Source organism: Medicago sativa, chromosome 1 (genome assembly GCF_051527215.1).
Source record: "Medicago sativa cultivar Bolivia chromosome 1, Bolivia_mono, whole genome shotgun sequence".
Taxonomy (NCBI): domain Eukaryota; kingdom Viridiplantae; phylum Streptophyta; class Magnoliopsida; order Fabales; family Fabaceae; genus Medicago; species Medicago sativa.
Window position 1 is genome coordinate 86,378,759 of NC_140749.1, and position 21,133 is coordinate 86,399,891.

Here is a 21,133-nt window from a genome sequence, read left to right on the forward strand (position 1 = left end):
CAAAATGTTTGGTAAAAGTAATGGTTTGACTATCCTATAAATATAAAATGAGATTTTTAATTCATAATAAAATATATGCCTAAGAAAAAAATGGTAGTAAAAAATATTTCAACTCTAAAATAGTGCTCTATTGTTACCTGGTTCTCTTCAAGACGAGAGCGTCCGAATCTTGTAGCCGAATGCAAATCATCGAGATCAAGAATCTCAATATCATGTCTTAGACAAAACTTACACAAAAAGATCTCACATTAGAAAACAATTTATCCCAACCATCTTCCCTGAATGGTTGAATAAGAGTTTTTGTGTTACGAACCAGAAACATAGCATTAACTACATCTTGAGAGTGAAAAATCAACAATAGTCAAGAAATTACCTTTCCATTTGGATTGGAAAAACAGAGAGTGAAAAAGAAAAAAGGTTTTTGTTTGATATTCTCAGAATGAGAGAGAGAAGGGAGTGCCGGAGTGAGAGGCCGACGCCGGCGGTCTCGCGGTCAGAAATCGGTGAGAATCAGAGGTGATTTGGGTTGAAGGTTATGGGTTTGTAGTCTGTAGATAGGTTGCGTTTTCAAAGAGGGGGAATTGTGTCTAACGTGTAACAGAGGAAGGGGGAAAAGGCTGGGAATGCTGGGTGGGCCATTTGGGAAAAATAAATTAAGTTGAGGGTATTTTTGTAATTTCCCTATAGGATTTTTTTTTTGGGTGGGTCGTGGCCCACCTCAGCCCATACAAGCCTCCGCCACCGAAAATAGCTCATGTCTTTGTCAAAAGTTTTTCAATTAAGTCCTTCGTCATGTGATAAAACATAGAAACATGAGTTTAATTGAAAAACTTTTGACAATATTTCAAAATAGTTCATGTCATTGTCAAAAGTTTCTCAATTAAACTCATGTTTCTATGTTTTTCTCACATGAAGAAGGACTTAATCGAGAAAAAAAAATAGAAAGAAAAAAAATTGCTCGTGTGAAATAAAAAGAGTGACAAGCTGAAAATAAAATTGCGGCGGGAAAAGTGTGAGAAAGCAAAATATAACAAATAAAGGTTGTAAGATGATTTTAGTTACTCATCTATCTTTGAAAAAATAAGCTATAATTTCACTATGAAAAAAATGCAGTTGACGGATGTAGGAGACTTGAACCAGACCGAAGATAGATATGAGGCTGGCGTAGTTATGTTTTAGCCTTGCTCTTGCTATTTCAGACAAATCACTTCTGATAATTATAGACTTAGAAGGGATTCTACAAGCCTTCCTTTCCCTTCTTTCCTTTCCTTAACTTTCTTATAAGTGAGAGATTAGTTTTGTTTAGGTATTCTTAAACCAGGTGAGATTATCTTGAAGATTTCTTCATCCAAGTTTCCTGATGATAGATTGGCATTTGTTAAGACAATTAAAAATGTGATGTTGTGATCGTGCCCTTGGTTCTTATGTCTCTACAAAATATAGTTTTCATTATCATTATCAGAGTGCAGATTAATGCCAGTCATTTTACCACGGCTAAGCCAGTCATTTTAGTCTTCTACCATGTATTTTGTGAAAGAATATCACTGGACTTGTCTCACCTATGGATCAGTTTCCTGAGGTAGATTACATTCAAGGTTTAGTATCAGGTTGGGAGATGGAGGAGAAGGAACAAATTTATAGACTTTAGACCATTGAAGTTATTGGTTCCTCCATTGATCAACAACCTCCTAAACCCTTCACTGGTCTTGTTCCGACACTGCTTTAGTTGCATATTAAATTGAGCGGAGTTGTGATGCTAAACAAGTGTAACTTGGTAGCCTTATTAAAAAAACAGAAAATTTGAATGGATTTTAAAAAAAGAAATTTAACATTAACGGAAATTCTGAGATGCTAAACAAGCGCAAAATGTACACATCGACATTCGTATTCATTGCGGGTCTGCCAAACAATTGTGATGCTACTATTTTTAAAGTATATTAAAATATCTATTGAATGGTAACTATCATAAAAAATGTATAGTGAGTACATGTTATATCGATAAAACAGTGCTACACACTTTTGATTTTGGGCTAAAACTGAGATGAACTATTTAATGTTGTATTGATAAAACACAATGGGGCTTATTTTAAGATATCTTCTTTTTCCTTCTTAAAAAGACACTTATTTGAGATGGAAGGAGCAATCATAAACGACCCTAATTGATCAAAGCCTATATTTTTTCTCTGTATATACATAATAATAGAAGTTGTGCATTTTGGAATCAACGCAATTATTATAACAAAATAAGGTTAAAAAAAGGCCTCAATCATATACTGAAAGAAACCAAAGCATAGCTCCTATTGTAACAAAAGAAAAACAAAATTGTCCTCATTTTAATGTCGAGTTCCTGCCACCACTGTGAGTAGGAGATGATACAACTTCATTTTCACGTTTGTCCAATAGCATTTGATTCCACAAGCTCTTTGGTTTTGGATGCCAAAAAATTAAGCACAAGATCTTTTCGGCTTTCCGATTGATGAATAAGGTAATGGAAGCAATGGTCTGTTGTCACATACAAATAAGTAGCTTTATCTGTGATGCTTCTGTTTCTTCAAGCTCAGATTTTGTTTCAGCTGCACTATCCTTCCTACCATGTATATTTTCACACACTTAACATTTACAACTTGGGGAGCAAGCTACATGATCGTCTCATATGCATATTCCAACACCGACCTGGTTGTGATTATATGAAAAAGCGGAATCTACATTGCATTTGTAACAACATGCATGAGGTTTTTTCCTCCACCTCTGTGATTGTCACTCCTTTGTGCACATTGCCACAACGAGGCCAATCTCTCCATCATATGGAATCTCATCAGCCTATTTGCCAGCAAGGTGACAACATGACAAAGCTCGGTGCAAAAAGGCTAGTGCAGTTGAAGCAAAATTAGATAGAGCTATGGAAAACGAAGCTTGGTGTCAACTATTTCCTAATGCTCGGTTGGAGTGCCTAGCAACTACCACTTCCGATCATTATCCATTGTGGTTAGTTCCTGAACAGATCATAGCTCAAATTGGTCATCAAAGAAAATTTAAATTCAAGCATGCATGGTTGGTGGAACACAGATTTAAAAAAGAAAGAAGCCTAAGTAGCATTACTATTGTAACAAAAGAAAAACAAAATTGTCCACATTCTAATGTCGAGTTCCTGCCATCACTGTAACTAGGAGATAATTCAACTTCAATTTCACATTTAGGATTACAATTGGATATACTCTTGTCAATAACACAAGTATTGATGCTGGTTATTGATGAAAGTTATACATCATCTGAAACAGTTTGAAAATGCTTATCAAATGTAGATTGAGATCCAATAGCATTTGATTTCCCTAGATCTTTGTTTTGGCTGCCAAACAACGCTCTGTCACATACAATGCTCATTCCTGCCAGCTTTCAGAACTGAATCTTCATTAATAGGTTTATTCAAGCAGTCTTCACATGAGCAAGTTCCTGTACAGTAGACTCCAGAGGCAAAGCACTCACAACAACTGAGGATAAAATTGTTGCAAAAGAGTAAAAAAAGAAGGTTAATCTGATAGTCATTAAGCCCAAAAAATTTTCAAGCTTACATGTAACAAAAATATTGAACTGAGAGAGAACACGCTAAGCATAAAACGAAAGGAGCGTGTTTAGAACTTACAGTTTCAAACACTTCAATTTCTTACAGTGACAGTTTTTGCATGTCCCTTCTTCCCCACTTAGATCTGACTCATGCCTGCAAATGTGAACTGATGACTGAGTGAAATCTGTAGTAGCCTTGACTTCAATCTCAGATGGCCCGAAATGTCTTTCCATTGATATAGGCGCCTGCGGTAGTTGATGCCCTTGGCTCTCATAAATATGCAAAGAAGCAGCGTAGTTCGGCAGTTCCGGTTGCCTTCCAGAAGAAGTTATTTCATTTTCTATGCCATCATAAGGTACATTCAAGTCAAAATCATTTCCTGGCAAAGTAACCCTCTGCGCATTCAAGGCTGGAGGTGAATTAACAAGAGGATAATCCATGCCAAGAGAGTTCAACGTCATAGTAGCTCCAACTCCATCATACTTTTTGCTCTTTAAAGGAGATAGATTATTGAGGTAGTCAAACAAAGAATCATCCTGCATAAAAATATGAGGAAAAAAAACTAAATGCAACAAGAATACTATGGAGATCAATAGCACAGCCAAAAAAAAAAATCGAGTGGGCCACAAAATTTATGTTGTAAATTTGTAATAAGCATTGAGTACAAAGTTGTTCATCAAAAAATTAAACTACACACCTTAAAATATTAAAATAATTCTAGATGTGATTAAAGTAACTATAAATGCTAATTCAGTACTAACCAAACAATTACTAACAGTAACTTTGAAATTGCAATTATAACACACATTCATATAAATTTGCAGAAGGGTCAATTTATGATATAACCACATCAACATATGCATTTGAAACAGGATGTGAACTTGTGAATGGATTAAGCATTCATAATGGACAAAAACAAAACAGAGGAAGAAGATAAAGATGCAATTAGACGTAAGATAGTATACATGAAAACTGATAAATAATCTATGAACATGCATGAGAAGTTATACACCAAAATTCACTGTAACACAAATAGATTTGATTTTCCAACCTCTTCATCTCCCCGACTTTGATTGGTATCCCTTAAAGCAACATTGGAAAGATTTCCCTGTGTTTGAACAATGTCTGTTGCAGCTATTGATTCAGAAGCATTTTCTCCGATTCCATGTGTTGAACCAGAAGCAACACCCTGCATAAAGCCAAGCATAAAAATATGAAAATATTAAATCCTATAATTAATCATATATTGTTGCAATAAGAAAACCATGGAGATTAATCATATCTCAGACCATGGAGAAAAATCAAGAAACCATTTCAGTTGGCTTAATGCAAGAAAATCAAGAAACCAAGTCAATACATATGAAATTGTAAAAAGGATAAAAATGCAACAAAGTGATGCAAATAGACAATGGACAAAAAGGGAAAATGGGAATGGTGAGAGTGGTGAAACAAGCAAACCTCTTCTGAGTTTGAAACGGGGGTGTTCTTCTTCTCTTTTGCATCCATTTCCAGAGAGACCAAGAAGAAACTTTGATACTGGATATTATTACTTGTACTGAAAGTTACCCTAACACTTCACTTTCTCTCTTAAAAATGAGGCCTTTTCCTAGAACTAGAAGAATAGACCTAATAACAATCATATATATATATATATATAAAATAACTGATTACATAACAAACTCTTGTGTAACCGTTAAAAAGCACACAACTATTCTATAATAATATGCAAGGTCTGAGGTTCGAACCCGGACACCAAAAAAAAAAAAAACTATTCCATAATAATACTATCTTACCAATTAACTCAGATAATAACAAAATAGAAGCATATTTGACGATGGAGAGACTGAGATGAGGTGTAAGTTAGTCGTTCCTACATACACCCATTCATTTTTTTGAAGGATTATGTTAGCAAGTACAAATTAAAAAATGGTTAAATACACTTAAAATACATGTTATTCAATAACAATACTACAAATTAAAATATTAACATATATCAAAATTAATTACGGTTATAGTAGTTGAAGTTAGGCGCTTATTTCATGTTGGCCCTTATTTTAACTTTTATTTTCTCCCGATTTGTCCTTTACACGGGTCAATTTACTTGGCCAGCCACGTGCTATGTTTTGAGTGGCTGTTTGAGGCAGTTTTTTTTTTTCTTTTTGTCAATTTCGTCAGCAAAATCAGTGTTGGCAGCAACTATAAAATCTCATTTGTCAGTTTTTGAGCACTACTTTGACATTAATTTCTTGACCAAACCTCTGCCAAAATGATTCATCAATGTCTTAAGCAATTTTTAATCATGTTTTGATAACATCCAAGCCTTCATAACATCAAGATCCATCAACCAGTTTTTGATCTGGTCAATCATCGTGGTCTCAACATCATAGTATCATCTTCTTCATGATTCTAACTTAGTTTGGTCACTTACTTTGTGATTAAACAACGCTTTAAGTCTCATCGTTCACGGAGCTTAACATACTTCAGCAGATTAAGTCGTGTTGCGTCAATTTTCCTTAAAATTTTGTCTTCTGTTAATCGATCAAGTAAAGAGTTATTCAATCAAATGAGGTACACGCATGACAGAAACATATTTGAAACCCGTTGAGAATTTTATCCAAGCATCAATCAAAGCAATTTGTTAAAATTGATATGGTTAACTTGGTAAGTGAATAGTTAGGAGTCAGTAGCGTGGTATGTTTACATTAGACCTATAATTAGTTGAAGAAAGATAAATAGTGTTGAGTCATTTGCCAAATGACTCTAAGAAATTGGCAAATCACCCTAAACATATAACAACTAAGACAAATTTGACAGACGCAAACGCAAAACTGATGAAAAAGACTAAAATGTATAACGCTTGAAATTTAAAGAACTAAATTGGAATTAAATGTATAATGAAGTATCTGATGAATATTGTTAACTATCATCACAAAAGTATCTGATGAAATTTGGTATATACAATAATTTTGAATTTATTTTCTGAGCTCAATTTGAGGAGACGAATCAGAAATTTGTACAGCTTTAGGAACAAATGCAGGTTGTTTGCACGACTCAATCTCCGTGCGAGCTTCCAGAGCTGTATCTTTAGGTTTATTTTCACAGTTTTTACATGAGCATCCTGTGCAGTAGACTCCAGCAGCAAAGCACTCACAATAACTGAAAAATAAAGGAAAAAAAAAGTTTAATTGCATACTATTAAAGGAAATTGATAAGATTACAACTAGTGTCCCATATAGAACCTACTCGATGAAAGTAATTTCATATTTAAGGTATGCTGAATTTTTTTTTCTTCAAAATAAACCTTGAAGTCAGTTTAAAAACCAGCTTACTAAGAAAACAATATAAATTAAGGTAATTCACAACTTATAATAGTAGCTTTATCTTTGTGCATCACCCCCAAAAAGGTGCAAGTTTTAGAACTTACAGTTGCTTACACTTCGATTTCTTACAGCGACAGCTTCTGCATGCCCTTTGTTTCTTAGTTAGATTTGACTTGTGCCTGCAAAATCAATGTTTGGTGTTAGGTTAATGAAGAAAGTTAAAAACTAGCATATAATAATGGAATAAAGATTATCAAGCAGTGGAATCGATAATCAAAAACTACTTTCCTTTTCCTTTGGGGGATACTCTGACATAAATCTGTATTTTCCTCTTCCTTTTCATGATTTGAACCAGAAGAAGATGGATCAATCGGACGTTTCCCCTGCGCTATCATTGTCCTTCTCATGTTTTGATTTAACTGTTGATTCATTATGTTCTTGAACTCCACTTTCATTGTCCTTTTCGGGGTACTCCGACTGAAATCTTTTGTAGCCTGAACTTCATTCTCTGATGGCCCCAACTGTGTTTCCATTGGTGAAGGGACCAGTGATAGGCAATGCCCTTGCCTTGCAGAAAGATGAAAAGAAGAGGAGCTCGGCGATTCAGGTTTTCTTCCAGAAGACATCTTTTCGTTTTCTTTGCCATTGTAATGATTTAAGCAAGAACCATTTGCTTGCAAAACACAGCTTTGTGGATCACTAGTGTGTTTTCTAGGAAGCACGGGCTTTTCATTGAAAGCATTCCTCTTGTCAGATTCTGTTGTACAAGAACTGATGTTTAAAGTAGAAGCATAGTTGTTCCTTTGCAAACTGCAGGTCATCTCAGACGCATAGTCTTGACAGCTCCTCTCTACACAGCGCCTAATACGTGCAAGCTATATACAAAAACAAAAGTATGTTTACACTGATTGATTTGTTCAACACATCGACACAATTAGAAATAAAAGATTGACTGTACTTTCAAAGTAAAGATTGAGTATATGACAATATTGACGAAGCAAATACGTACCAACAACAATATTGAATTGCAATTCTAAAGCATATGGTCATATAAATATGCAGAAGGATCAATATATAATACAACTTCACCAGTTTATTCAAACTTGTGAATGGATTAAACAATCCTAATGGACATAAAAAACACATGAAGAAGATGAAGACACAACTAGACAAAAGATAGTATGTATGATAACTGATAAATAATTTACAAACATGCATGATAAGTTATGCACAAAATTGACTGTAACTAAAATAGATTTGATTTTCTGACCTCATCATCCACTCTCTGAAATGGGTTGTTATCCATTAAAGCAACATGGGCAAGATTGTCCCGTGTTTGATTATCTTCCCGAATATTTGTTGCACCCTCAATTGGTTCTGAGCCGTCAAGTAATCCAAGGACATAGTTAATTTCATCAATTGAGATTTGAGGATCAGGTAGCTCACTTGTGTCAATCCATGCATGAGTTGAATCTGTTGGAGCTTCTTCATGTGAATTAATATTATTTATATCCTGAGACAAAACTTCAGGTTTCCTTTCACCTGCAACTGAGTCCTTCCTTGAGCCGTCTTGTTCACAGCCAAGCAATTCATGGATATCGACAAACTTCTCATCGAAGAGTAGACTGGTGATAAGGAGGTGAAACAAATAATCATCCTGCATATTGCCATGCATTAAGATAAGAAAAAAACTAAATGCAGGTTACATGCACACATACTGATGCAAATTAATTAATAAGATTAATCATATCTAAGGGTAAGGCCTGCTTTCAACATTAAAATTTATAAAATGCAGGTTATAGACATATAATTGCAAAAATACCATTTACCCCAAACCTGAATAATGGTAAGGCTTTAAAATGATCTTAACAAGTTTGAAATAAAGAAGTAAACTTAAAAGAGTGATTAAAGCTTGAAGAAAATTTCTAGTTTTACTGTAAATACAGAGAATTTTGAAAGAAACATGGTATATATAAAAAGAGTAGCATTTAGGGAACAGCTATTAGTATTGTTGTTATAAAAAAAACTATTAGTATTGTTAAGTGGCTTTAAAAGACTCCACAAAATATATTAGGGTTAACGTGGCTTTAGGATGTGTTTGGATGGAGGGTTTAGGAGGGAAAGGTAGATGAGAGTTTACTTTTTGTTTTTAAATTATGGGCACTATGAAATGTTTTTATAAAAAAATTAAAATAATAACATGATAAAAGATTATATGATAAAAGATCATATAATACTTCAATAACATGATAAAAGATCATATAAAACATGTTATATAGTCTGTAATTTAAAAAAAAAAAAAAACAAGTAAACTCTCCCCTCCCTTTCCCTCCCAAACCCTCAATCCAAACACACCATTAATGTTTAACATTTTAATACAAGTTAATTTTCATAATTAAGGTTAAATATACTTTTTATTCTTATAAATATTCTTCCTCAAAAAAAAATTCTTATAAATATTCTATTTTTTATTTTAGTCCCCCTATAATTTCTTTGACTTTTAGTCTTATAAAAGTTTTCCATCGCAACCTTCGGTCATTAATTTTATGTCAACTCATGTGTATATCCTATAAATATTATAATTTTTTATTTTAGTTCCCCTAAAATTTCTTCGACTTTTAGTCCCATAAAAGTTTTCCATCACCACCTTTGGTCCCTAATTTTATGTCAACTCATGTGTATATCCTATAATTATTATAATTTTTTATTTTAGCCCTCCTAAAATTTCTTCGACTTTTAGTCCCATAAAAGTTTTCCATCACCACCTTTGGTCCCTGATGTTATGTCAACTCATGTGTATAATTCGAAATTTTAAACTTTTTTTGTAATCATGTTTAGTACATTATAGAATTCTCTATTGAAAAAGTGTAAAACTTTTTAACAAGGGATGAATTCAATATGAATTTTTATGTTCTTGACGCTTGAAAATTCATATTTTCTTTAAAAGTTCTATGGCTCCGTTTGGATTGAGCTTATGAAAAATATCTTATGCAAATAAATAAACTTTTATATTAATTCATAAGTTCTGATTAACGAAAATTTTATTTTCATAAGTTGTTTTATTATAAACTACCTTAACAAGCTCATGAAGAATAAATAAAAGCTTATTTATTTGCATAAGCTCAATCCAAACGGGACCTAATTTTATTGGGACATATTGTATAGTATTCTAAATATGCTTGCAAAGATTCTTTAAAAAATCTTAAGAGTACACATGATTTCACTTAAAAATAGAGACTAAAAGTGTGGACGAATTTTTTTTTAGGGATTAAAAATCGTTGATAAACAAAATAAAGGTTGATATTTATATGCACGGCAACAAATCATAGTGGTTATATTATTAACTCTTATTTTTATTACTTTAGAGTAGTTAATAAAGTGAAAAAAATAAGGATTAATACTGGAAATCCATGTATATAATATCAACTATTAATTTGTTTATTCACGGTTCTTTGGAGAATTCTTGTCCGGAAACCATAAACGGAGTGAAGCAAAGGTAGAACCAATCCTCAATTGTTGTTGACTAGTCTCAATTATTTGCACACAATATAGAAGGAAATCTTGCTTAATTAATACATGAACAAATAAATCTGCATATTCAGTACTGCGCTAAAATTTCGTTTTTGATTAAACCCTTCATCGTTTTTTGAATTCATTGTTTTAAAACATATAAAATTGGTATCGATTATTCATGTGCAAAGAAAATACATGAAATAGAAAGTAAAGTGCAAAGAATAAGAAAAAAACCTCTTCTTGTGACGACATGGAAACAAAGGAGTTCTTCTCATCGTGTGGCTGTTCCACCATCTTGAGAGAGTTTAAGTAAAAACTTTGATAGGTTTTTCACACAAGTGGATATATAGTATTAGTTGGATTTAAAGGAACCCTAACACTTCACTATCTTTCTAGAAAACATATAGGATTCCACTTCCACGTTTAGTTATCTTCAAAACTGAAAACTGTTTTGTTTGTTACGCATGATTGTCTCAACAAACAAACTAGAGTTTGACTAAAACAAGGTCTTATCCTAGATTAATTAGAAGACATGTCCAAGAATAAATATGCTTCCACGTTTATTTATTTATTTTCAGTTTATTTATTTCAAAGCTGATTTGTTTGTTGTTCATACGTGAATATAGCTCAACAAACTTCCTATTATCTACAGAATTTTGTTTGCTTTGCTCGTAACTAGGACTTCTCTCTCTCCCTAGAATATAGCAGCAGTATATAATAACATAATAACAACTCATAATTCTTTATAATGTAAAAAAAAAAAAAAAAACTCTTAATTCTTTATTATTATTATTTTTTATTGGAAACTCTTAATTGAATTCGCGAAGAAAATAATTGTGCTAACTTCATAACAAAGGCTGGAGTTTCCCTTAAAAAAAAAAAGGGTTGGAGCTTCCTGGTTCGAGAATTAGGAGGGGAGGGGAGATGAGGGGAGGAATTTTAACGGAGGGGCGGGGAGGGGAGATATTTTAATTAAAAGTGTGTTTGGTTCACAAGGGGAGGGGAGGGATTTTAAAATTATTGTACTGTTTTACCCTTAAACTTAATTAAATAAGGATAATAAAGTAACGAAACAATAACGATGTAATCGATAACAACATGATGTAGACGATGGAATAATGGATTAGTCATAGGGTTGTTACAAAGAGTAATAAAAGTTGTTACATGGAAAAATTGTTAATAATATGGAATAAAAGTTGTTACAATAAAAAATTGTTAATAATATGAAATAAAAGTTGTTACAAGATAATATAATCTATAACCTAATAATAGTAAAAGTTGTTTCAAAGATAATATAACATAATAATAAAAAATCTTGTTACAAGCATAATATTGAGATTTTAAATTAATATAAGGATAATTTTGACAGTGCAATAAAATTTGCTCCTCTCCCCCTCCCCTCCCCTCCCCTTCTAAAAATTGAACCAAACACCCTCCCCTCCCCACCAAAACTCTCGAACCAAACGGACCCTTAATAAGATTTACATCTCTCCTCCTCCACACGGTTATCTGACCTCCTAACAGTCCACTCTACAGAAAATTGGTCCTTTAGAGTGTAGTTTTATTTTGATGTTGTTTTTTCTTTCTTAGCCCATGTAACAAAAAAATATTAATTGATTTTTTTCCGGCTAATAACACTTCTCAACAAAATCTTCTACACCTTCTTAAAAAAATAAAATCTTCTATACCAATTTTTCTTATAAGAATGCTATATGTTTCATGTCACTGCAAAATATTAGAATTTATATTATATTTGTTATAGGAAAAATGTTGGGTACAATTCATTAAGTGCTTTTTGTATCATTCTTAACTAAATTCACCATGATTTCCTCAAATCCGTGATTTTCTGATTTTCACAAAGTTTGTTATATCCAACATAGGTGTATTTTTAGTTAAAAACCATACGAAAAAACACCTAAAGAATTGTACCTAAGTTTTGTCCTTTGTTCTATCATTGATAAAAGATAAACATAACTTTTTTTGAAAGAAAAAGTTAAGCATACCGTGTTACAATTTGAAAGTCTCAAATATCTATATTTATAATCGTAATTAAAATCAAAATTTCATAAATAAAACATTGCTCATAGTTTACATGCAATAAAAAAAGCGGACAAACGGGCACGTCAGAAAGCTAACAATAATAATCCCGAAAAAATAGCAATAAGATAATAATAATCTATATATACTATATATATAGAAAACATGTTGTTTTGGGTTATCTTTTTCTCCTTCCATTATACTCTCAGGGTCCGTTTGGTTCGAGAATTGGGGGGAGGGATTTTAACGGAGGGGAGGGAAGGGGAGATATTTTAATTAAAAATGTGTTTGATTCGCAAGGGGACGGGAGAGATTTTAAAATTATTTTACCCTTAAACTTAATTAAATAAGGATAATAAAGTAACGAAACAATAACGATGTAATCAATAACAACGTACAGTATAGATGATAGAATAATGAATTAGTAATAGGGTTGTTACAAGTAGTAATAAAAGTTGTTAATAATATGGAATAAAAGTTGTTGCAAGGATATAATATAACCTAATAATAATAATAATAAAAGTTGTTTCATGAAATATATATTATATATAACTTAATAATAATAAATGTTGTTATAAGGATAATACTAAGATTTTAAATTAATCAAAGGATGTCCTCGTGAGCTTAGCTCAGTTGGTATGGACAATGCATAAAATATGCAAGGTCCGGGGTTCAAACCCCGGCCACCACAAAAAAAATTAATCAAAGGATAATTTTGGCAGTGCAATGAAATTTGCTCCCCTCCTCTTCCCTCCCATCCCTTTCTAAAAATTGAATTAAACACTTCAAATTAAAAATATATTCCCTTAATCAAAGGATAATTTTGGCAGTGCAATGAAATTTGCTCCCCTCCTCTTCCCTCCCATCCCTTTCTAAAAATTGAATCAAACACTTCAAATTAAAAATATTCCCTCCCCTCCCATCCAAAACTCTCAAACCAAACGGACTCTTAAGTAAATTTGACTATAAGAATGTTATTTTTTTTTTAATTCCCTCCCCTCCCATCCAAAACTCTCAAACCAAACAGACTCTTAAGTAAATTTGACTATAAGAATGTTATTTTTTTGATGTCATTCAAAAAAAATAAGAATTTATATTATATTTGTTATATTTTTTAAAAGATATTATATTTGTTATATTGTTGGTACTATTGAAAAAGACAAGTATAGTTTGTAACAATATGAAAGTGCAAAATATTTATTATTTATACTTATAATTTTAATCAAAATCAAAATAATTTTATTCTAAATTTCATAAAAACTATTGTTCGTAATTTATGCACATTAGTGCAATAAGATGACGGGATAGTAAGATGGCGGACCAAATGGGCACGAAATGCCCGTCTAAACGCCAATATCTATAATAACAATATACTAAGGGAGTAAACCCTTTTATGATGTTATGAAGACAATGTCACTTATTCAGAAATTAGTATTTTATATGGTTGACCTTATATTGACGACTTAAACATGCCTTGTCTTCGAAATATTATGAAAAAAATAGAGATATAGGTAATTTTTTTGGACTTTGTATTTTTATAAAAACAAAGGTTAATTTTGTTTTTTGTTTCGGCCCTTCAGTTAATGTTAGAAAATTTTTGGCAAAAAACAATACCTCTTCGTAAAAAAAAAAAAAAATATGTGGCAAGATTCCTTACCACGTCAGTGCTTTCTGTGTGAGTGGGTTGCTGGAGGACCAAAATTGGAACAATCTCAAATTACAGTGGTAAAATCAATATTATTATTTTACAAGAGCTATTTACGGACTTCGTGTATATTAAATGGGCCATTTGAACAATTAACCCATGAAAATAATATGAACAATCACAACAATAAGAGGTGAAATTCACAACAATAAGAATAATAGTGGACACTATAAAAAAATATTGGACACTATAAAAAAAAAAATCTTATTTTACCTTATGTAAAAAAAGAGCAATGCTAGCAATATTCTTTCTAACACTTACTCTTTTATTGAGTGAAATACATATAAATTCCACCCATTTGAGAATAAGTCTCACAAAAAGTGATGAGACACATGTGTATTTCCACAAATAGAAAGTGAGTGTTAGAAAGAGTGTCTTAAAATGAGTCTTGCTAGCATTACTCATTAAAGAATGTTATGTTTTAGTTACAAGGCATGGCAACAGAACCCGCCTAGACATGGCCACCCTATCCGTTGTCATGCCTAGGTTTAGTGTAATATTTTTTTTCTTCCAATTTCACCCACCATTCACTTAATTATTTTTTACCACTTTATAATATTTTGTCAATAAATGCGAAAAGACGGGCACATTAGTACCGTCTGATGCCAACAATAGTTCTTTTATTGTGTCTATTCATCATTAAATTCTTTCAATGAGTTGTTTATCTTCACCATATGACAAGTTTCTCTATAAATAGGGTCACTCTAGGCAAAAAAAAGTGCTACGGAAAACACGTTCTTGTAAGTTGAAATTCTGTCGAAAATAATACTAAACAATTTCTTCTTTTCTCTAATGCACGAGAGTAAACAGATAAAACTTTATTCGATAAACTACCATTGATAATATGTTTGGTGTGAATATACAACTTACATAAATGTAATAATTTCCCATTGAAAACGGGGATTGAGAATACTTTAACAAAGTCATTCTGCTAACCAAAAGATTTATAGACCATTTCAAATCATGTCTATCTTTGTGCAACCATCTCAAGTGTTACTTTTGTTGTCGATGTAATAATTACACATCTTTTTAAACAATGTCATTTCTATTGGTTTCTTAACCAATATCTATAGAAAACTCATTAGCATTCTCCAGCATGTAATATTTGAAGTTGTGCATTGTGGAATCAACACAATGATTATAACAAAATAGGGTTTTCAAAAAAAGGCATCAATGATCTAAAGAAAAAAACCTAAGCAGTAAGCATAACATAACTCCTATTGTGACAAAAGAAAAATAAAATTGTCCTCATTCTAATGCAGCAAATTAGGAATCTATCATCAAGGAGGAATCTATCGTCAACAACTACATTTCCTTCTTCCTTTTGGGGTTAGCCTGACAGAAATCGACATTTTCCTCTTCCTTTCCATGTTTTAAGGCTGGAAGTGCATTCAAGTAAATACCATTTCCTTGTAAAACACATATCTGTGAATCACTTATGTTTTTTCTAGGAAGTAATGTCTTTTCATTACTAGCATTCCTCTCATTAGATTTTGCTGAACAGGAATTAATGTTTGAAGTATAAACAGAGTTGTTCCTTTGCAAACTGGTCGTCTCAGACTCATAGCCTTGACAGCTCCTTTGTGTACAGCGTCTAATACGTGCAAGCTATACACAAAAACAAAAGAATGTTTACAATGATTGATTTGTTCAACACATCGACGCAAGTAGAAGGAAAAGAGGAAAAGATTTATAAAGCATATGACATTGTACTCTATTAACACAAAATGCAGTAAATTTTATACTAATGACTCTTTCTATTAGGGGTGAATAACAAAACAAATAAAAAATAAAGGAAACATATTGAATTTTAGGCGAGTATGGCCGTCAAAACGAGTTTGTCAAGCTCAACCCGTTTTACCACTGCTAATATTCATAGACTATACTTTCAAAGTAAAGATTGACTATATGACAATATTGACCAAACCAATTACGTACCAACAACAATATTTAATTGTGTATGGATTAAACAATCCTAATGGACATCAAAAAACACAGGAAGAAGATAAAGACACAACTAGTACAAAAGATAATGTGTATGCTAGCTGATAAAAATGTATAAACATGCATGAAAGTTATACACAAAATTCACTATAACTGACCTCATCATCACTCCTTCTCTCAATTGGATTCCTATCCATTAAAGCAACATTTGCAAGATTGTTCCGACTTTTATTAGTATTTTTTTGACCTACTTCCCCAATAATTGTTCCACCCTCAACTGAATCTTTCTTGCCAAGTAATCCAAGAGGATGATGTCGCTCACTTGAATGACGACGTGCATGAGAAGAATTTGTAAGAGCTCCTTCATGTGAATATATTTTATTTACATTCCCAGATGAAACTTTATGCATTGATTTGTCCAAAAGGTTATTCCTAGCAATGAATAATAGAGTTATCAGAAACATCAATCAATTATCGTAATTCAAAATCATCAACAACATAAACTGGGAATAAGATTTTACAAGTACCTCGTGTAGTCCTTTAAATCGATCGGGTCAGGTGAATTCAAAAGAGAATAATCCATGCCAAGCGAGTTCAACGTGGTAGTAGCTCCAACTCCATCATACCTTTTGCTCTTTAAAGGAGATAGACTATTGAGGTAGTCAAACAAAGAATCATCCTGCATAAAAATATGAAAAAACTAAATGGAGATCTCTAGCGGAGCCCAAAAAAAAAAATCGAGTGCACTACAAAATTTATGTTGTAAAAAGTATTGAGTACAAAGTTGTTCATTAAAAAAATTAAACTATACACCTTAAAATATTAAAATAATTCTCGATGCAATATTTGCATTAATTTTCCTTTCAATATAAATTGTCATGCTATCAGGGACTCTAATAATCATAAAGTTTGGTCAGATAAATAAAGTCTGATTAATAATTGTTTTCATGAAAAATCGAATTCATGTTCTTTCGAATAATTTGTCCTGAGGGGACTCATTAACCCCTTGAGCTTAATTATTTGTTAAACCGAAATTTTGATATTGATTAAACTATTCACTATTTTAAAACATAAATTACTACCAGTTATTCATGTTTTTCAAATATAGTTAATAAAATAAAGAAAAGGTTAATAACAAGTTCTGATGAAAGAGAAGCACATGTAAATCAAGGTTAATAAGATCGTATGAGGTTGCAAAAAGGATAAAAAAAAAAAAAAATACAGCAAAGCAAAGAAGAAACCTCTTCTGAGTTGGAAACAGGAGTGTTCTTTTTTGGTGCCGCCATCTCTAGAGAGCCCAAGAAGAAACTTTGATAGCTATTACTTGTATTTGAAGTTAGACTAAACCCTTCATTCTCTCACTTTATAAGAAACTGTGATGATAGTATTTGAAATTAGACTAAACCCTTCACTCTCTCACTCTCTTTTAAGAAAATAAATAAATTAGTGAGATCCTTCAAAATAAATAAATTAGTGAGACAATATTCTAAAAAAAGAAAAAAAAAACTAACATACGTTTGCGAAGAATATAGCAGACCCTAACAAACAAACAAAAGATAAGTCTGGCAAAAAATAACAAAAAGATACACCGATCAAATAAACGGACTAAAAAAATACCTTTTTTTAAGAAGAAAAAGATACACGGATTAAATAAATGGACTAAAGTCACGCACAACTGTGATGTCCCGGGTTCGAACCCAGGTCACGACGTCCGGTCTTGTAATTTCGGTATTTGCCAGTTGAGTTAGGAAGTTTAATTTCAGTGGATTACCACCAAAAAAAATAAATGGACTAAAGAAATAATGTAATACTTACTCCCTCCGTTCGTTCTTATTTATTTTATTTTTTGAGGGTTTTTTTTTTAGCATAGCAAATATCTTTTTATTTTATTTTTTTTGACAAATCTTTTTATTTATTTTGTTAGAATATTTAGGCATCAAATATCAGCACAATTTTATCTTTTTATTTATTTTGTTAGAATATTTAGGCATCAAATAACAACACAATTTTAGAAAATCAATTATATTTTTTATAGTCAACAAGGACGATTATGAAATTTTGCTCCAGGAAAAATTTGTTACACTTGTGACGATAATTATCCGTAATTAATGTTTAAAAAACAAATAAATTAGTTTCATAGTTATCGTAGAAATTCTTTACACTTGTGATGACCATTATCCGTAATTAATTTTTTTAAAAACAAATAAATTAAATTTTGAAAAGTGACTATTATGTACGTAAAATTGAGAAGATCATGAGTTTTAATAAAGACGATTATGATTTTTTTTTAAAATAAATAAATTAGTTTCATAGTTATCGTAGAAATTCTTTACACTTGTGATGACCATTATCTGTGATTAATTTTTTAAAAAACAAATAAATTAAATTTTGAAAAATAACTATTATGCACATAAATTGAGGAGATCATGAATTTTAATAAAGACGATTATAAAATTTTGCCGTACTACAATTTCTATATATTGTTAGTAGAAGATATGACTGGCAAAATAATTGTGTATTTTGACATCAAATCAAATGAATGAACAAAAGAAACTCTCTAATATGGAATCGGAAAGCCTAAAAAATATAATCTAATAGAGTATCGGTAAGCTTTGGTATCAATACAATTCTTTTTCTCTGAGTTAGGATCCTCTCCATCATTTGTCAAAAAAAAAAAAGGGACTGTCTCCATTTACAAGTTTTTCATTTCTTTCATTTAGAAAGAGAAAGACACAAACAAGTTTGAAAAAAAAAATATAAAATAATTAATAGCGATGAGACTCATTTAACGATAGAATCCATTATCAATTTTTGTATCTATATCATCCTCCTAAAAACTCTAGTCGCTGCGGATCCATCACCCCATACCTTCCCCCAAAATTGGCATCCTACATAATTCTATAAATAATAGAAAACTATCCTGATTTCTCAAATAATGCAATGTTTGGATTAACAACGGCTTAAATATGAACTTCAAATTCAAGAAGTTAACATCAGTGATACAAGGATTAGCATACAGAAAGAAAGAAAAAATACAGAGGTCCAAAAGTGAAGCATTCTTTAGGATTAGCATAACATAGGTACTAAATGTGAGCATTAAAGCAATGATGTGGATGTACATTCATACATTTTTCCTATTGTTAGAGTCAAAACCCATACAGCACAGAGTAAGATGTTGGATACCAAGTAATTTAAGAACTATTACACTATTCATATCCAAAACTCCAATTACACGTGAAATACAATACAAAATTTACACGTGAAAAACTCCAATTACTTGCAACCTATCCAAAACACAGGAAGCATTCCTAAACTATGAAATTAAGCAAGATTGAAGCTCATCCCATCGATTCATTTCTTCCCTAACTTTTCTGAATTTTGACAGAATTTTTTTCCACCATCACTTCTATTTTCAAGGACTTAAATGACAAGTCATATGCGTGCAACAAGCCTCAAATCTTGCACAGACTTTCGTGAAAAAGTGAAACTTGTTGAGGCAATAAAAGAGGATAATGGTCAGAAAGTAGAGGTTTTGGATCTTGATGTAGTTGAAGAATGTGGGTTTGTATCTTGTTTCAAGTCATTGTTAAAGAATAACACAGGTCTTTCAATACTACATAGAAATTCAAAAAAATCATTATATGTGACATTGTTCAAATTTTCTATTAAGAGGTAAAACAAATCAGTAAACTCAAAAAATTGAGCCTTGCTCGGTCAACCCTCACGGATATGCTCATGCCGAGTTGTGAAGTATGCAACTAAAGCAGTAAGGGGAGCATGACCAGTGGAGGGTTTACATAGAGCCATCCTGTTCATAGCAGAGAAATTCTAGAGAAAGAAGGATCGTCTTCCCAAATATTTGGCCCTTCAATTATTGAGATTAGAGGATCATCCTGAGACGAATCCTCCATAAAGTCATCTTGTGTATAGCCAAGCAATTCTTCAATAGTGACTGCCTCCTCAACTGAGAGTAGACTAAAGAGGTAGATGTGAAACAAGTAATCATCCTGCAAATTTTCAAGCATAAAAATATGAAAAATAAATCAATAGTGAGGGAAAATTTCAGAAGTTAAATCTATTATTGCAAAAGTTAAATCCTAAAATTGTTTATGAACAAAACCAACAGAAAACAAAAAGACCATTGACCCTAAACCTAAAGAATGTAAAAGCTGTAAAATGAAAATAAAGAAGTGAGTTACATTTTAATAATTTTGAGGAAAAGAAAACATCAAAACCCATCTAGATCTGGATTAAAATAAAATCAACTTGCTTCTCAGAAGCAAGAAACATAGAAACTAAGAAAATGGGCCAAAGAGAAAACTTCAAGAAACATCCCAATTCGATGGTGAAACCAAAGAATTTTGAAAGAAACATTGTATACACTATACAGTATATGAACTTTGAGAAAAATATTGAAATTTGAGAGACATATCCAGATCACAAAAGCGGATCATCAAAAATAGCAAGAAAAACACAAATTTAATTGTTCAAGTTTTAACATGCAAGAAAAACAAGAGAAGAAGTCATATGAAACCATGAAATGCAGCAAAGTGAAAGGAAAATGCTGCAGAAAGGATAAAATTGCAACAAATTGATGCAAATAAAGATGGACATAAAAAGAAAATGGGAATGATTAGGGGTGAAAGTGAAACAAACCACTTCTAAAATGGAAACAGGAGTGTTCTTCTCTGGTACATCCATCTCCATAGTGCCCAAGAAAAAACGTTGATACTACCACCACTTACTAGAGGATATTATTATTATTGTATTGAAAGTTACCCTAACACTTCACTTTCTCTTCAAAATTGAGGCCTTTTCCTGGAACTAGAATAAAAGACTTAATGTGTTTATTTTTATAACGAATAAAATACTTAATAACAATCATATATATATATATAGTATAAAATAACTGATAGCATAACAAACTCTTCTGGACTAAAGTAAGAAAATAGAAAGAAAAACATTGGTAGGGTCGAATAAAAAGAGTGACAAACTAAAAATAAAATTGCGGCGGGAAAAGTGTGAAAGCAAAATATGACAAATCAAGGTTTT

At 31.8% G+C, this 21,133-nt stretch overlaps 1 protein-coding gene across 1 annotated transcript; it reads right to left on the bottom strand.

Annotated features, from left to right (window-relative positions):
• Positions 1-3,133: 3,133 nt before the first annotated feature.
• LOC146958597 (uncharacterized) lies at positions 3,134-4,104 on the bottom strand. The gene is made up of 2 exons (XM_085740115.1): positions 3,641-4,104; positions 3,134-3,488 (listed from the first exon to the last, which is right to left on the bottom strand). The coding sequence occupies exons 1-2, from the start codon at positions 4,102-4,104 to the stop codon at positions 3,365-3,367; spliced, it is 588 nt and encodes a 195-aa protein (XP_085596241.1). The 3' UTR covers positions 3,134-3,364.
• Positions 4,105-21,133: the final 17,029 nt, after the last annotated feature.

Bases quoted from the DNA above. Each gene is read 5' to 3' on its own strand.
- LOC146958597 (XM_085740115.1), bottom strand. From the start codon at position 4,104: ATGCAGGATGATTCTTTGTTTGACTACCTCAATAATCTATCTCCTTTA. The intron at 3,489-3,640 runs GTAAGTTCTAAA...TTTTATCCTCAG, and splicing joins AAATTGAAGTGTTTGAAACT to TTGTTGTGAGTGCTTTGCCT.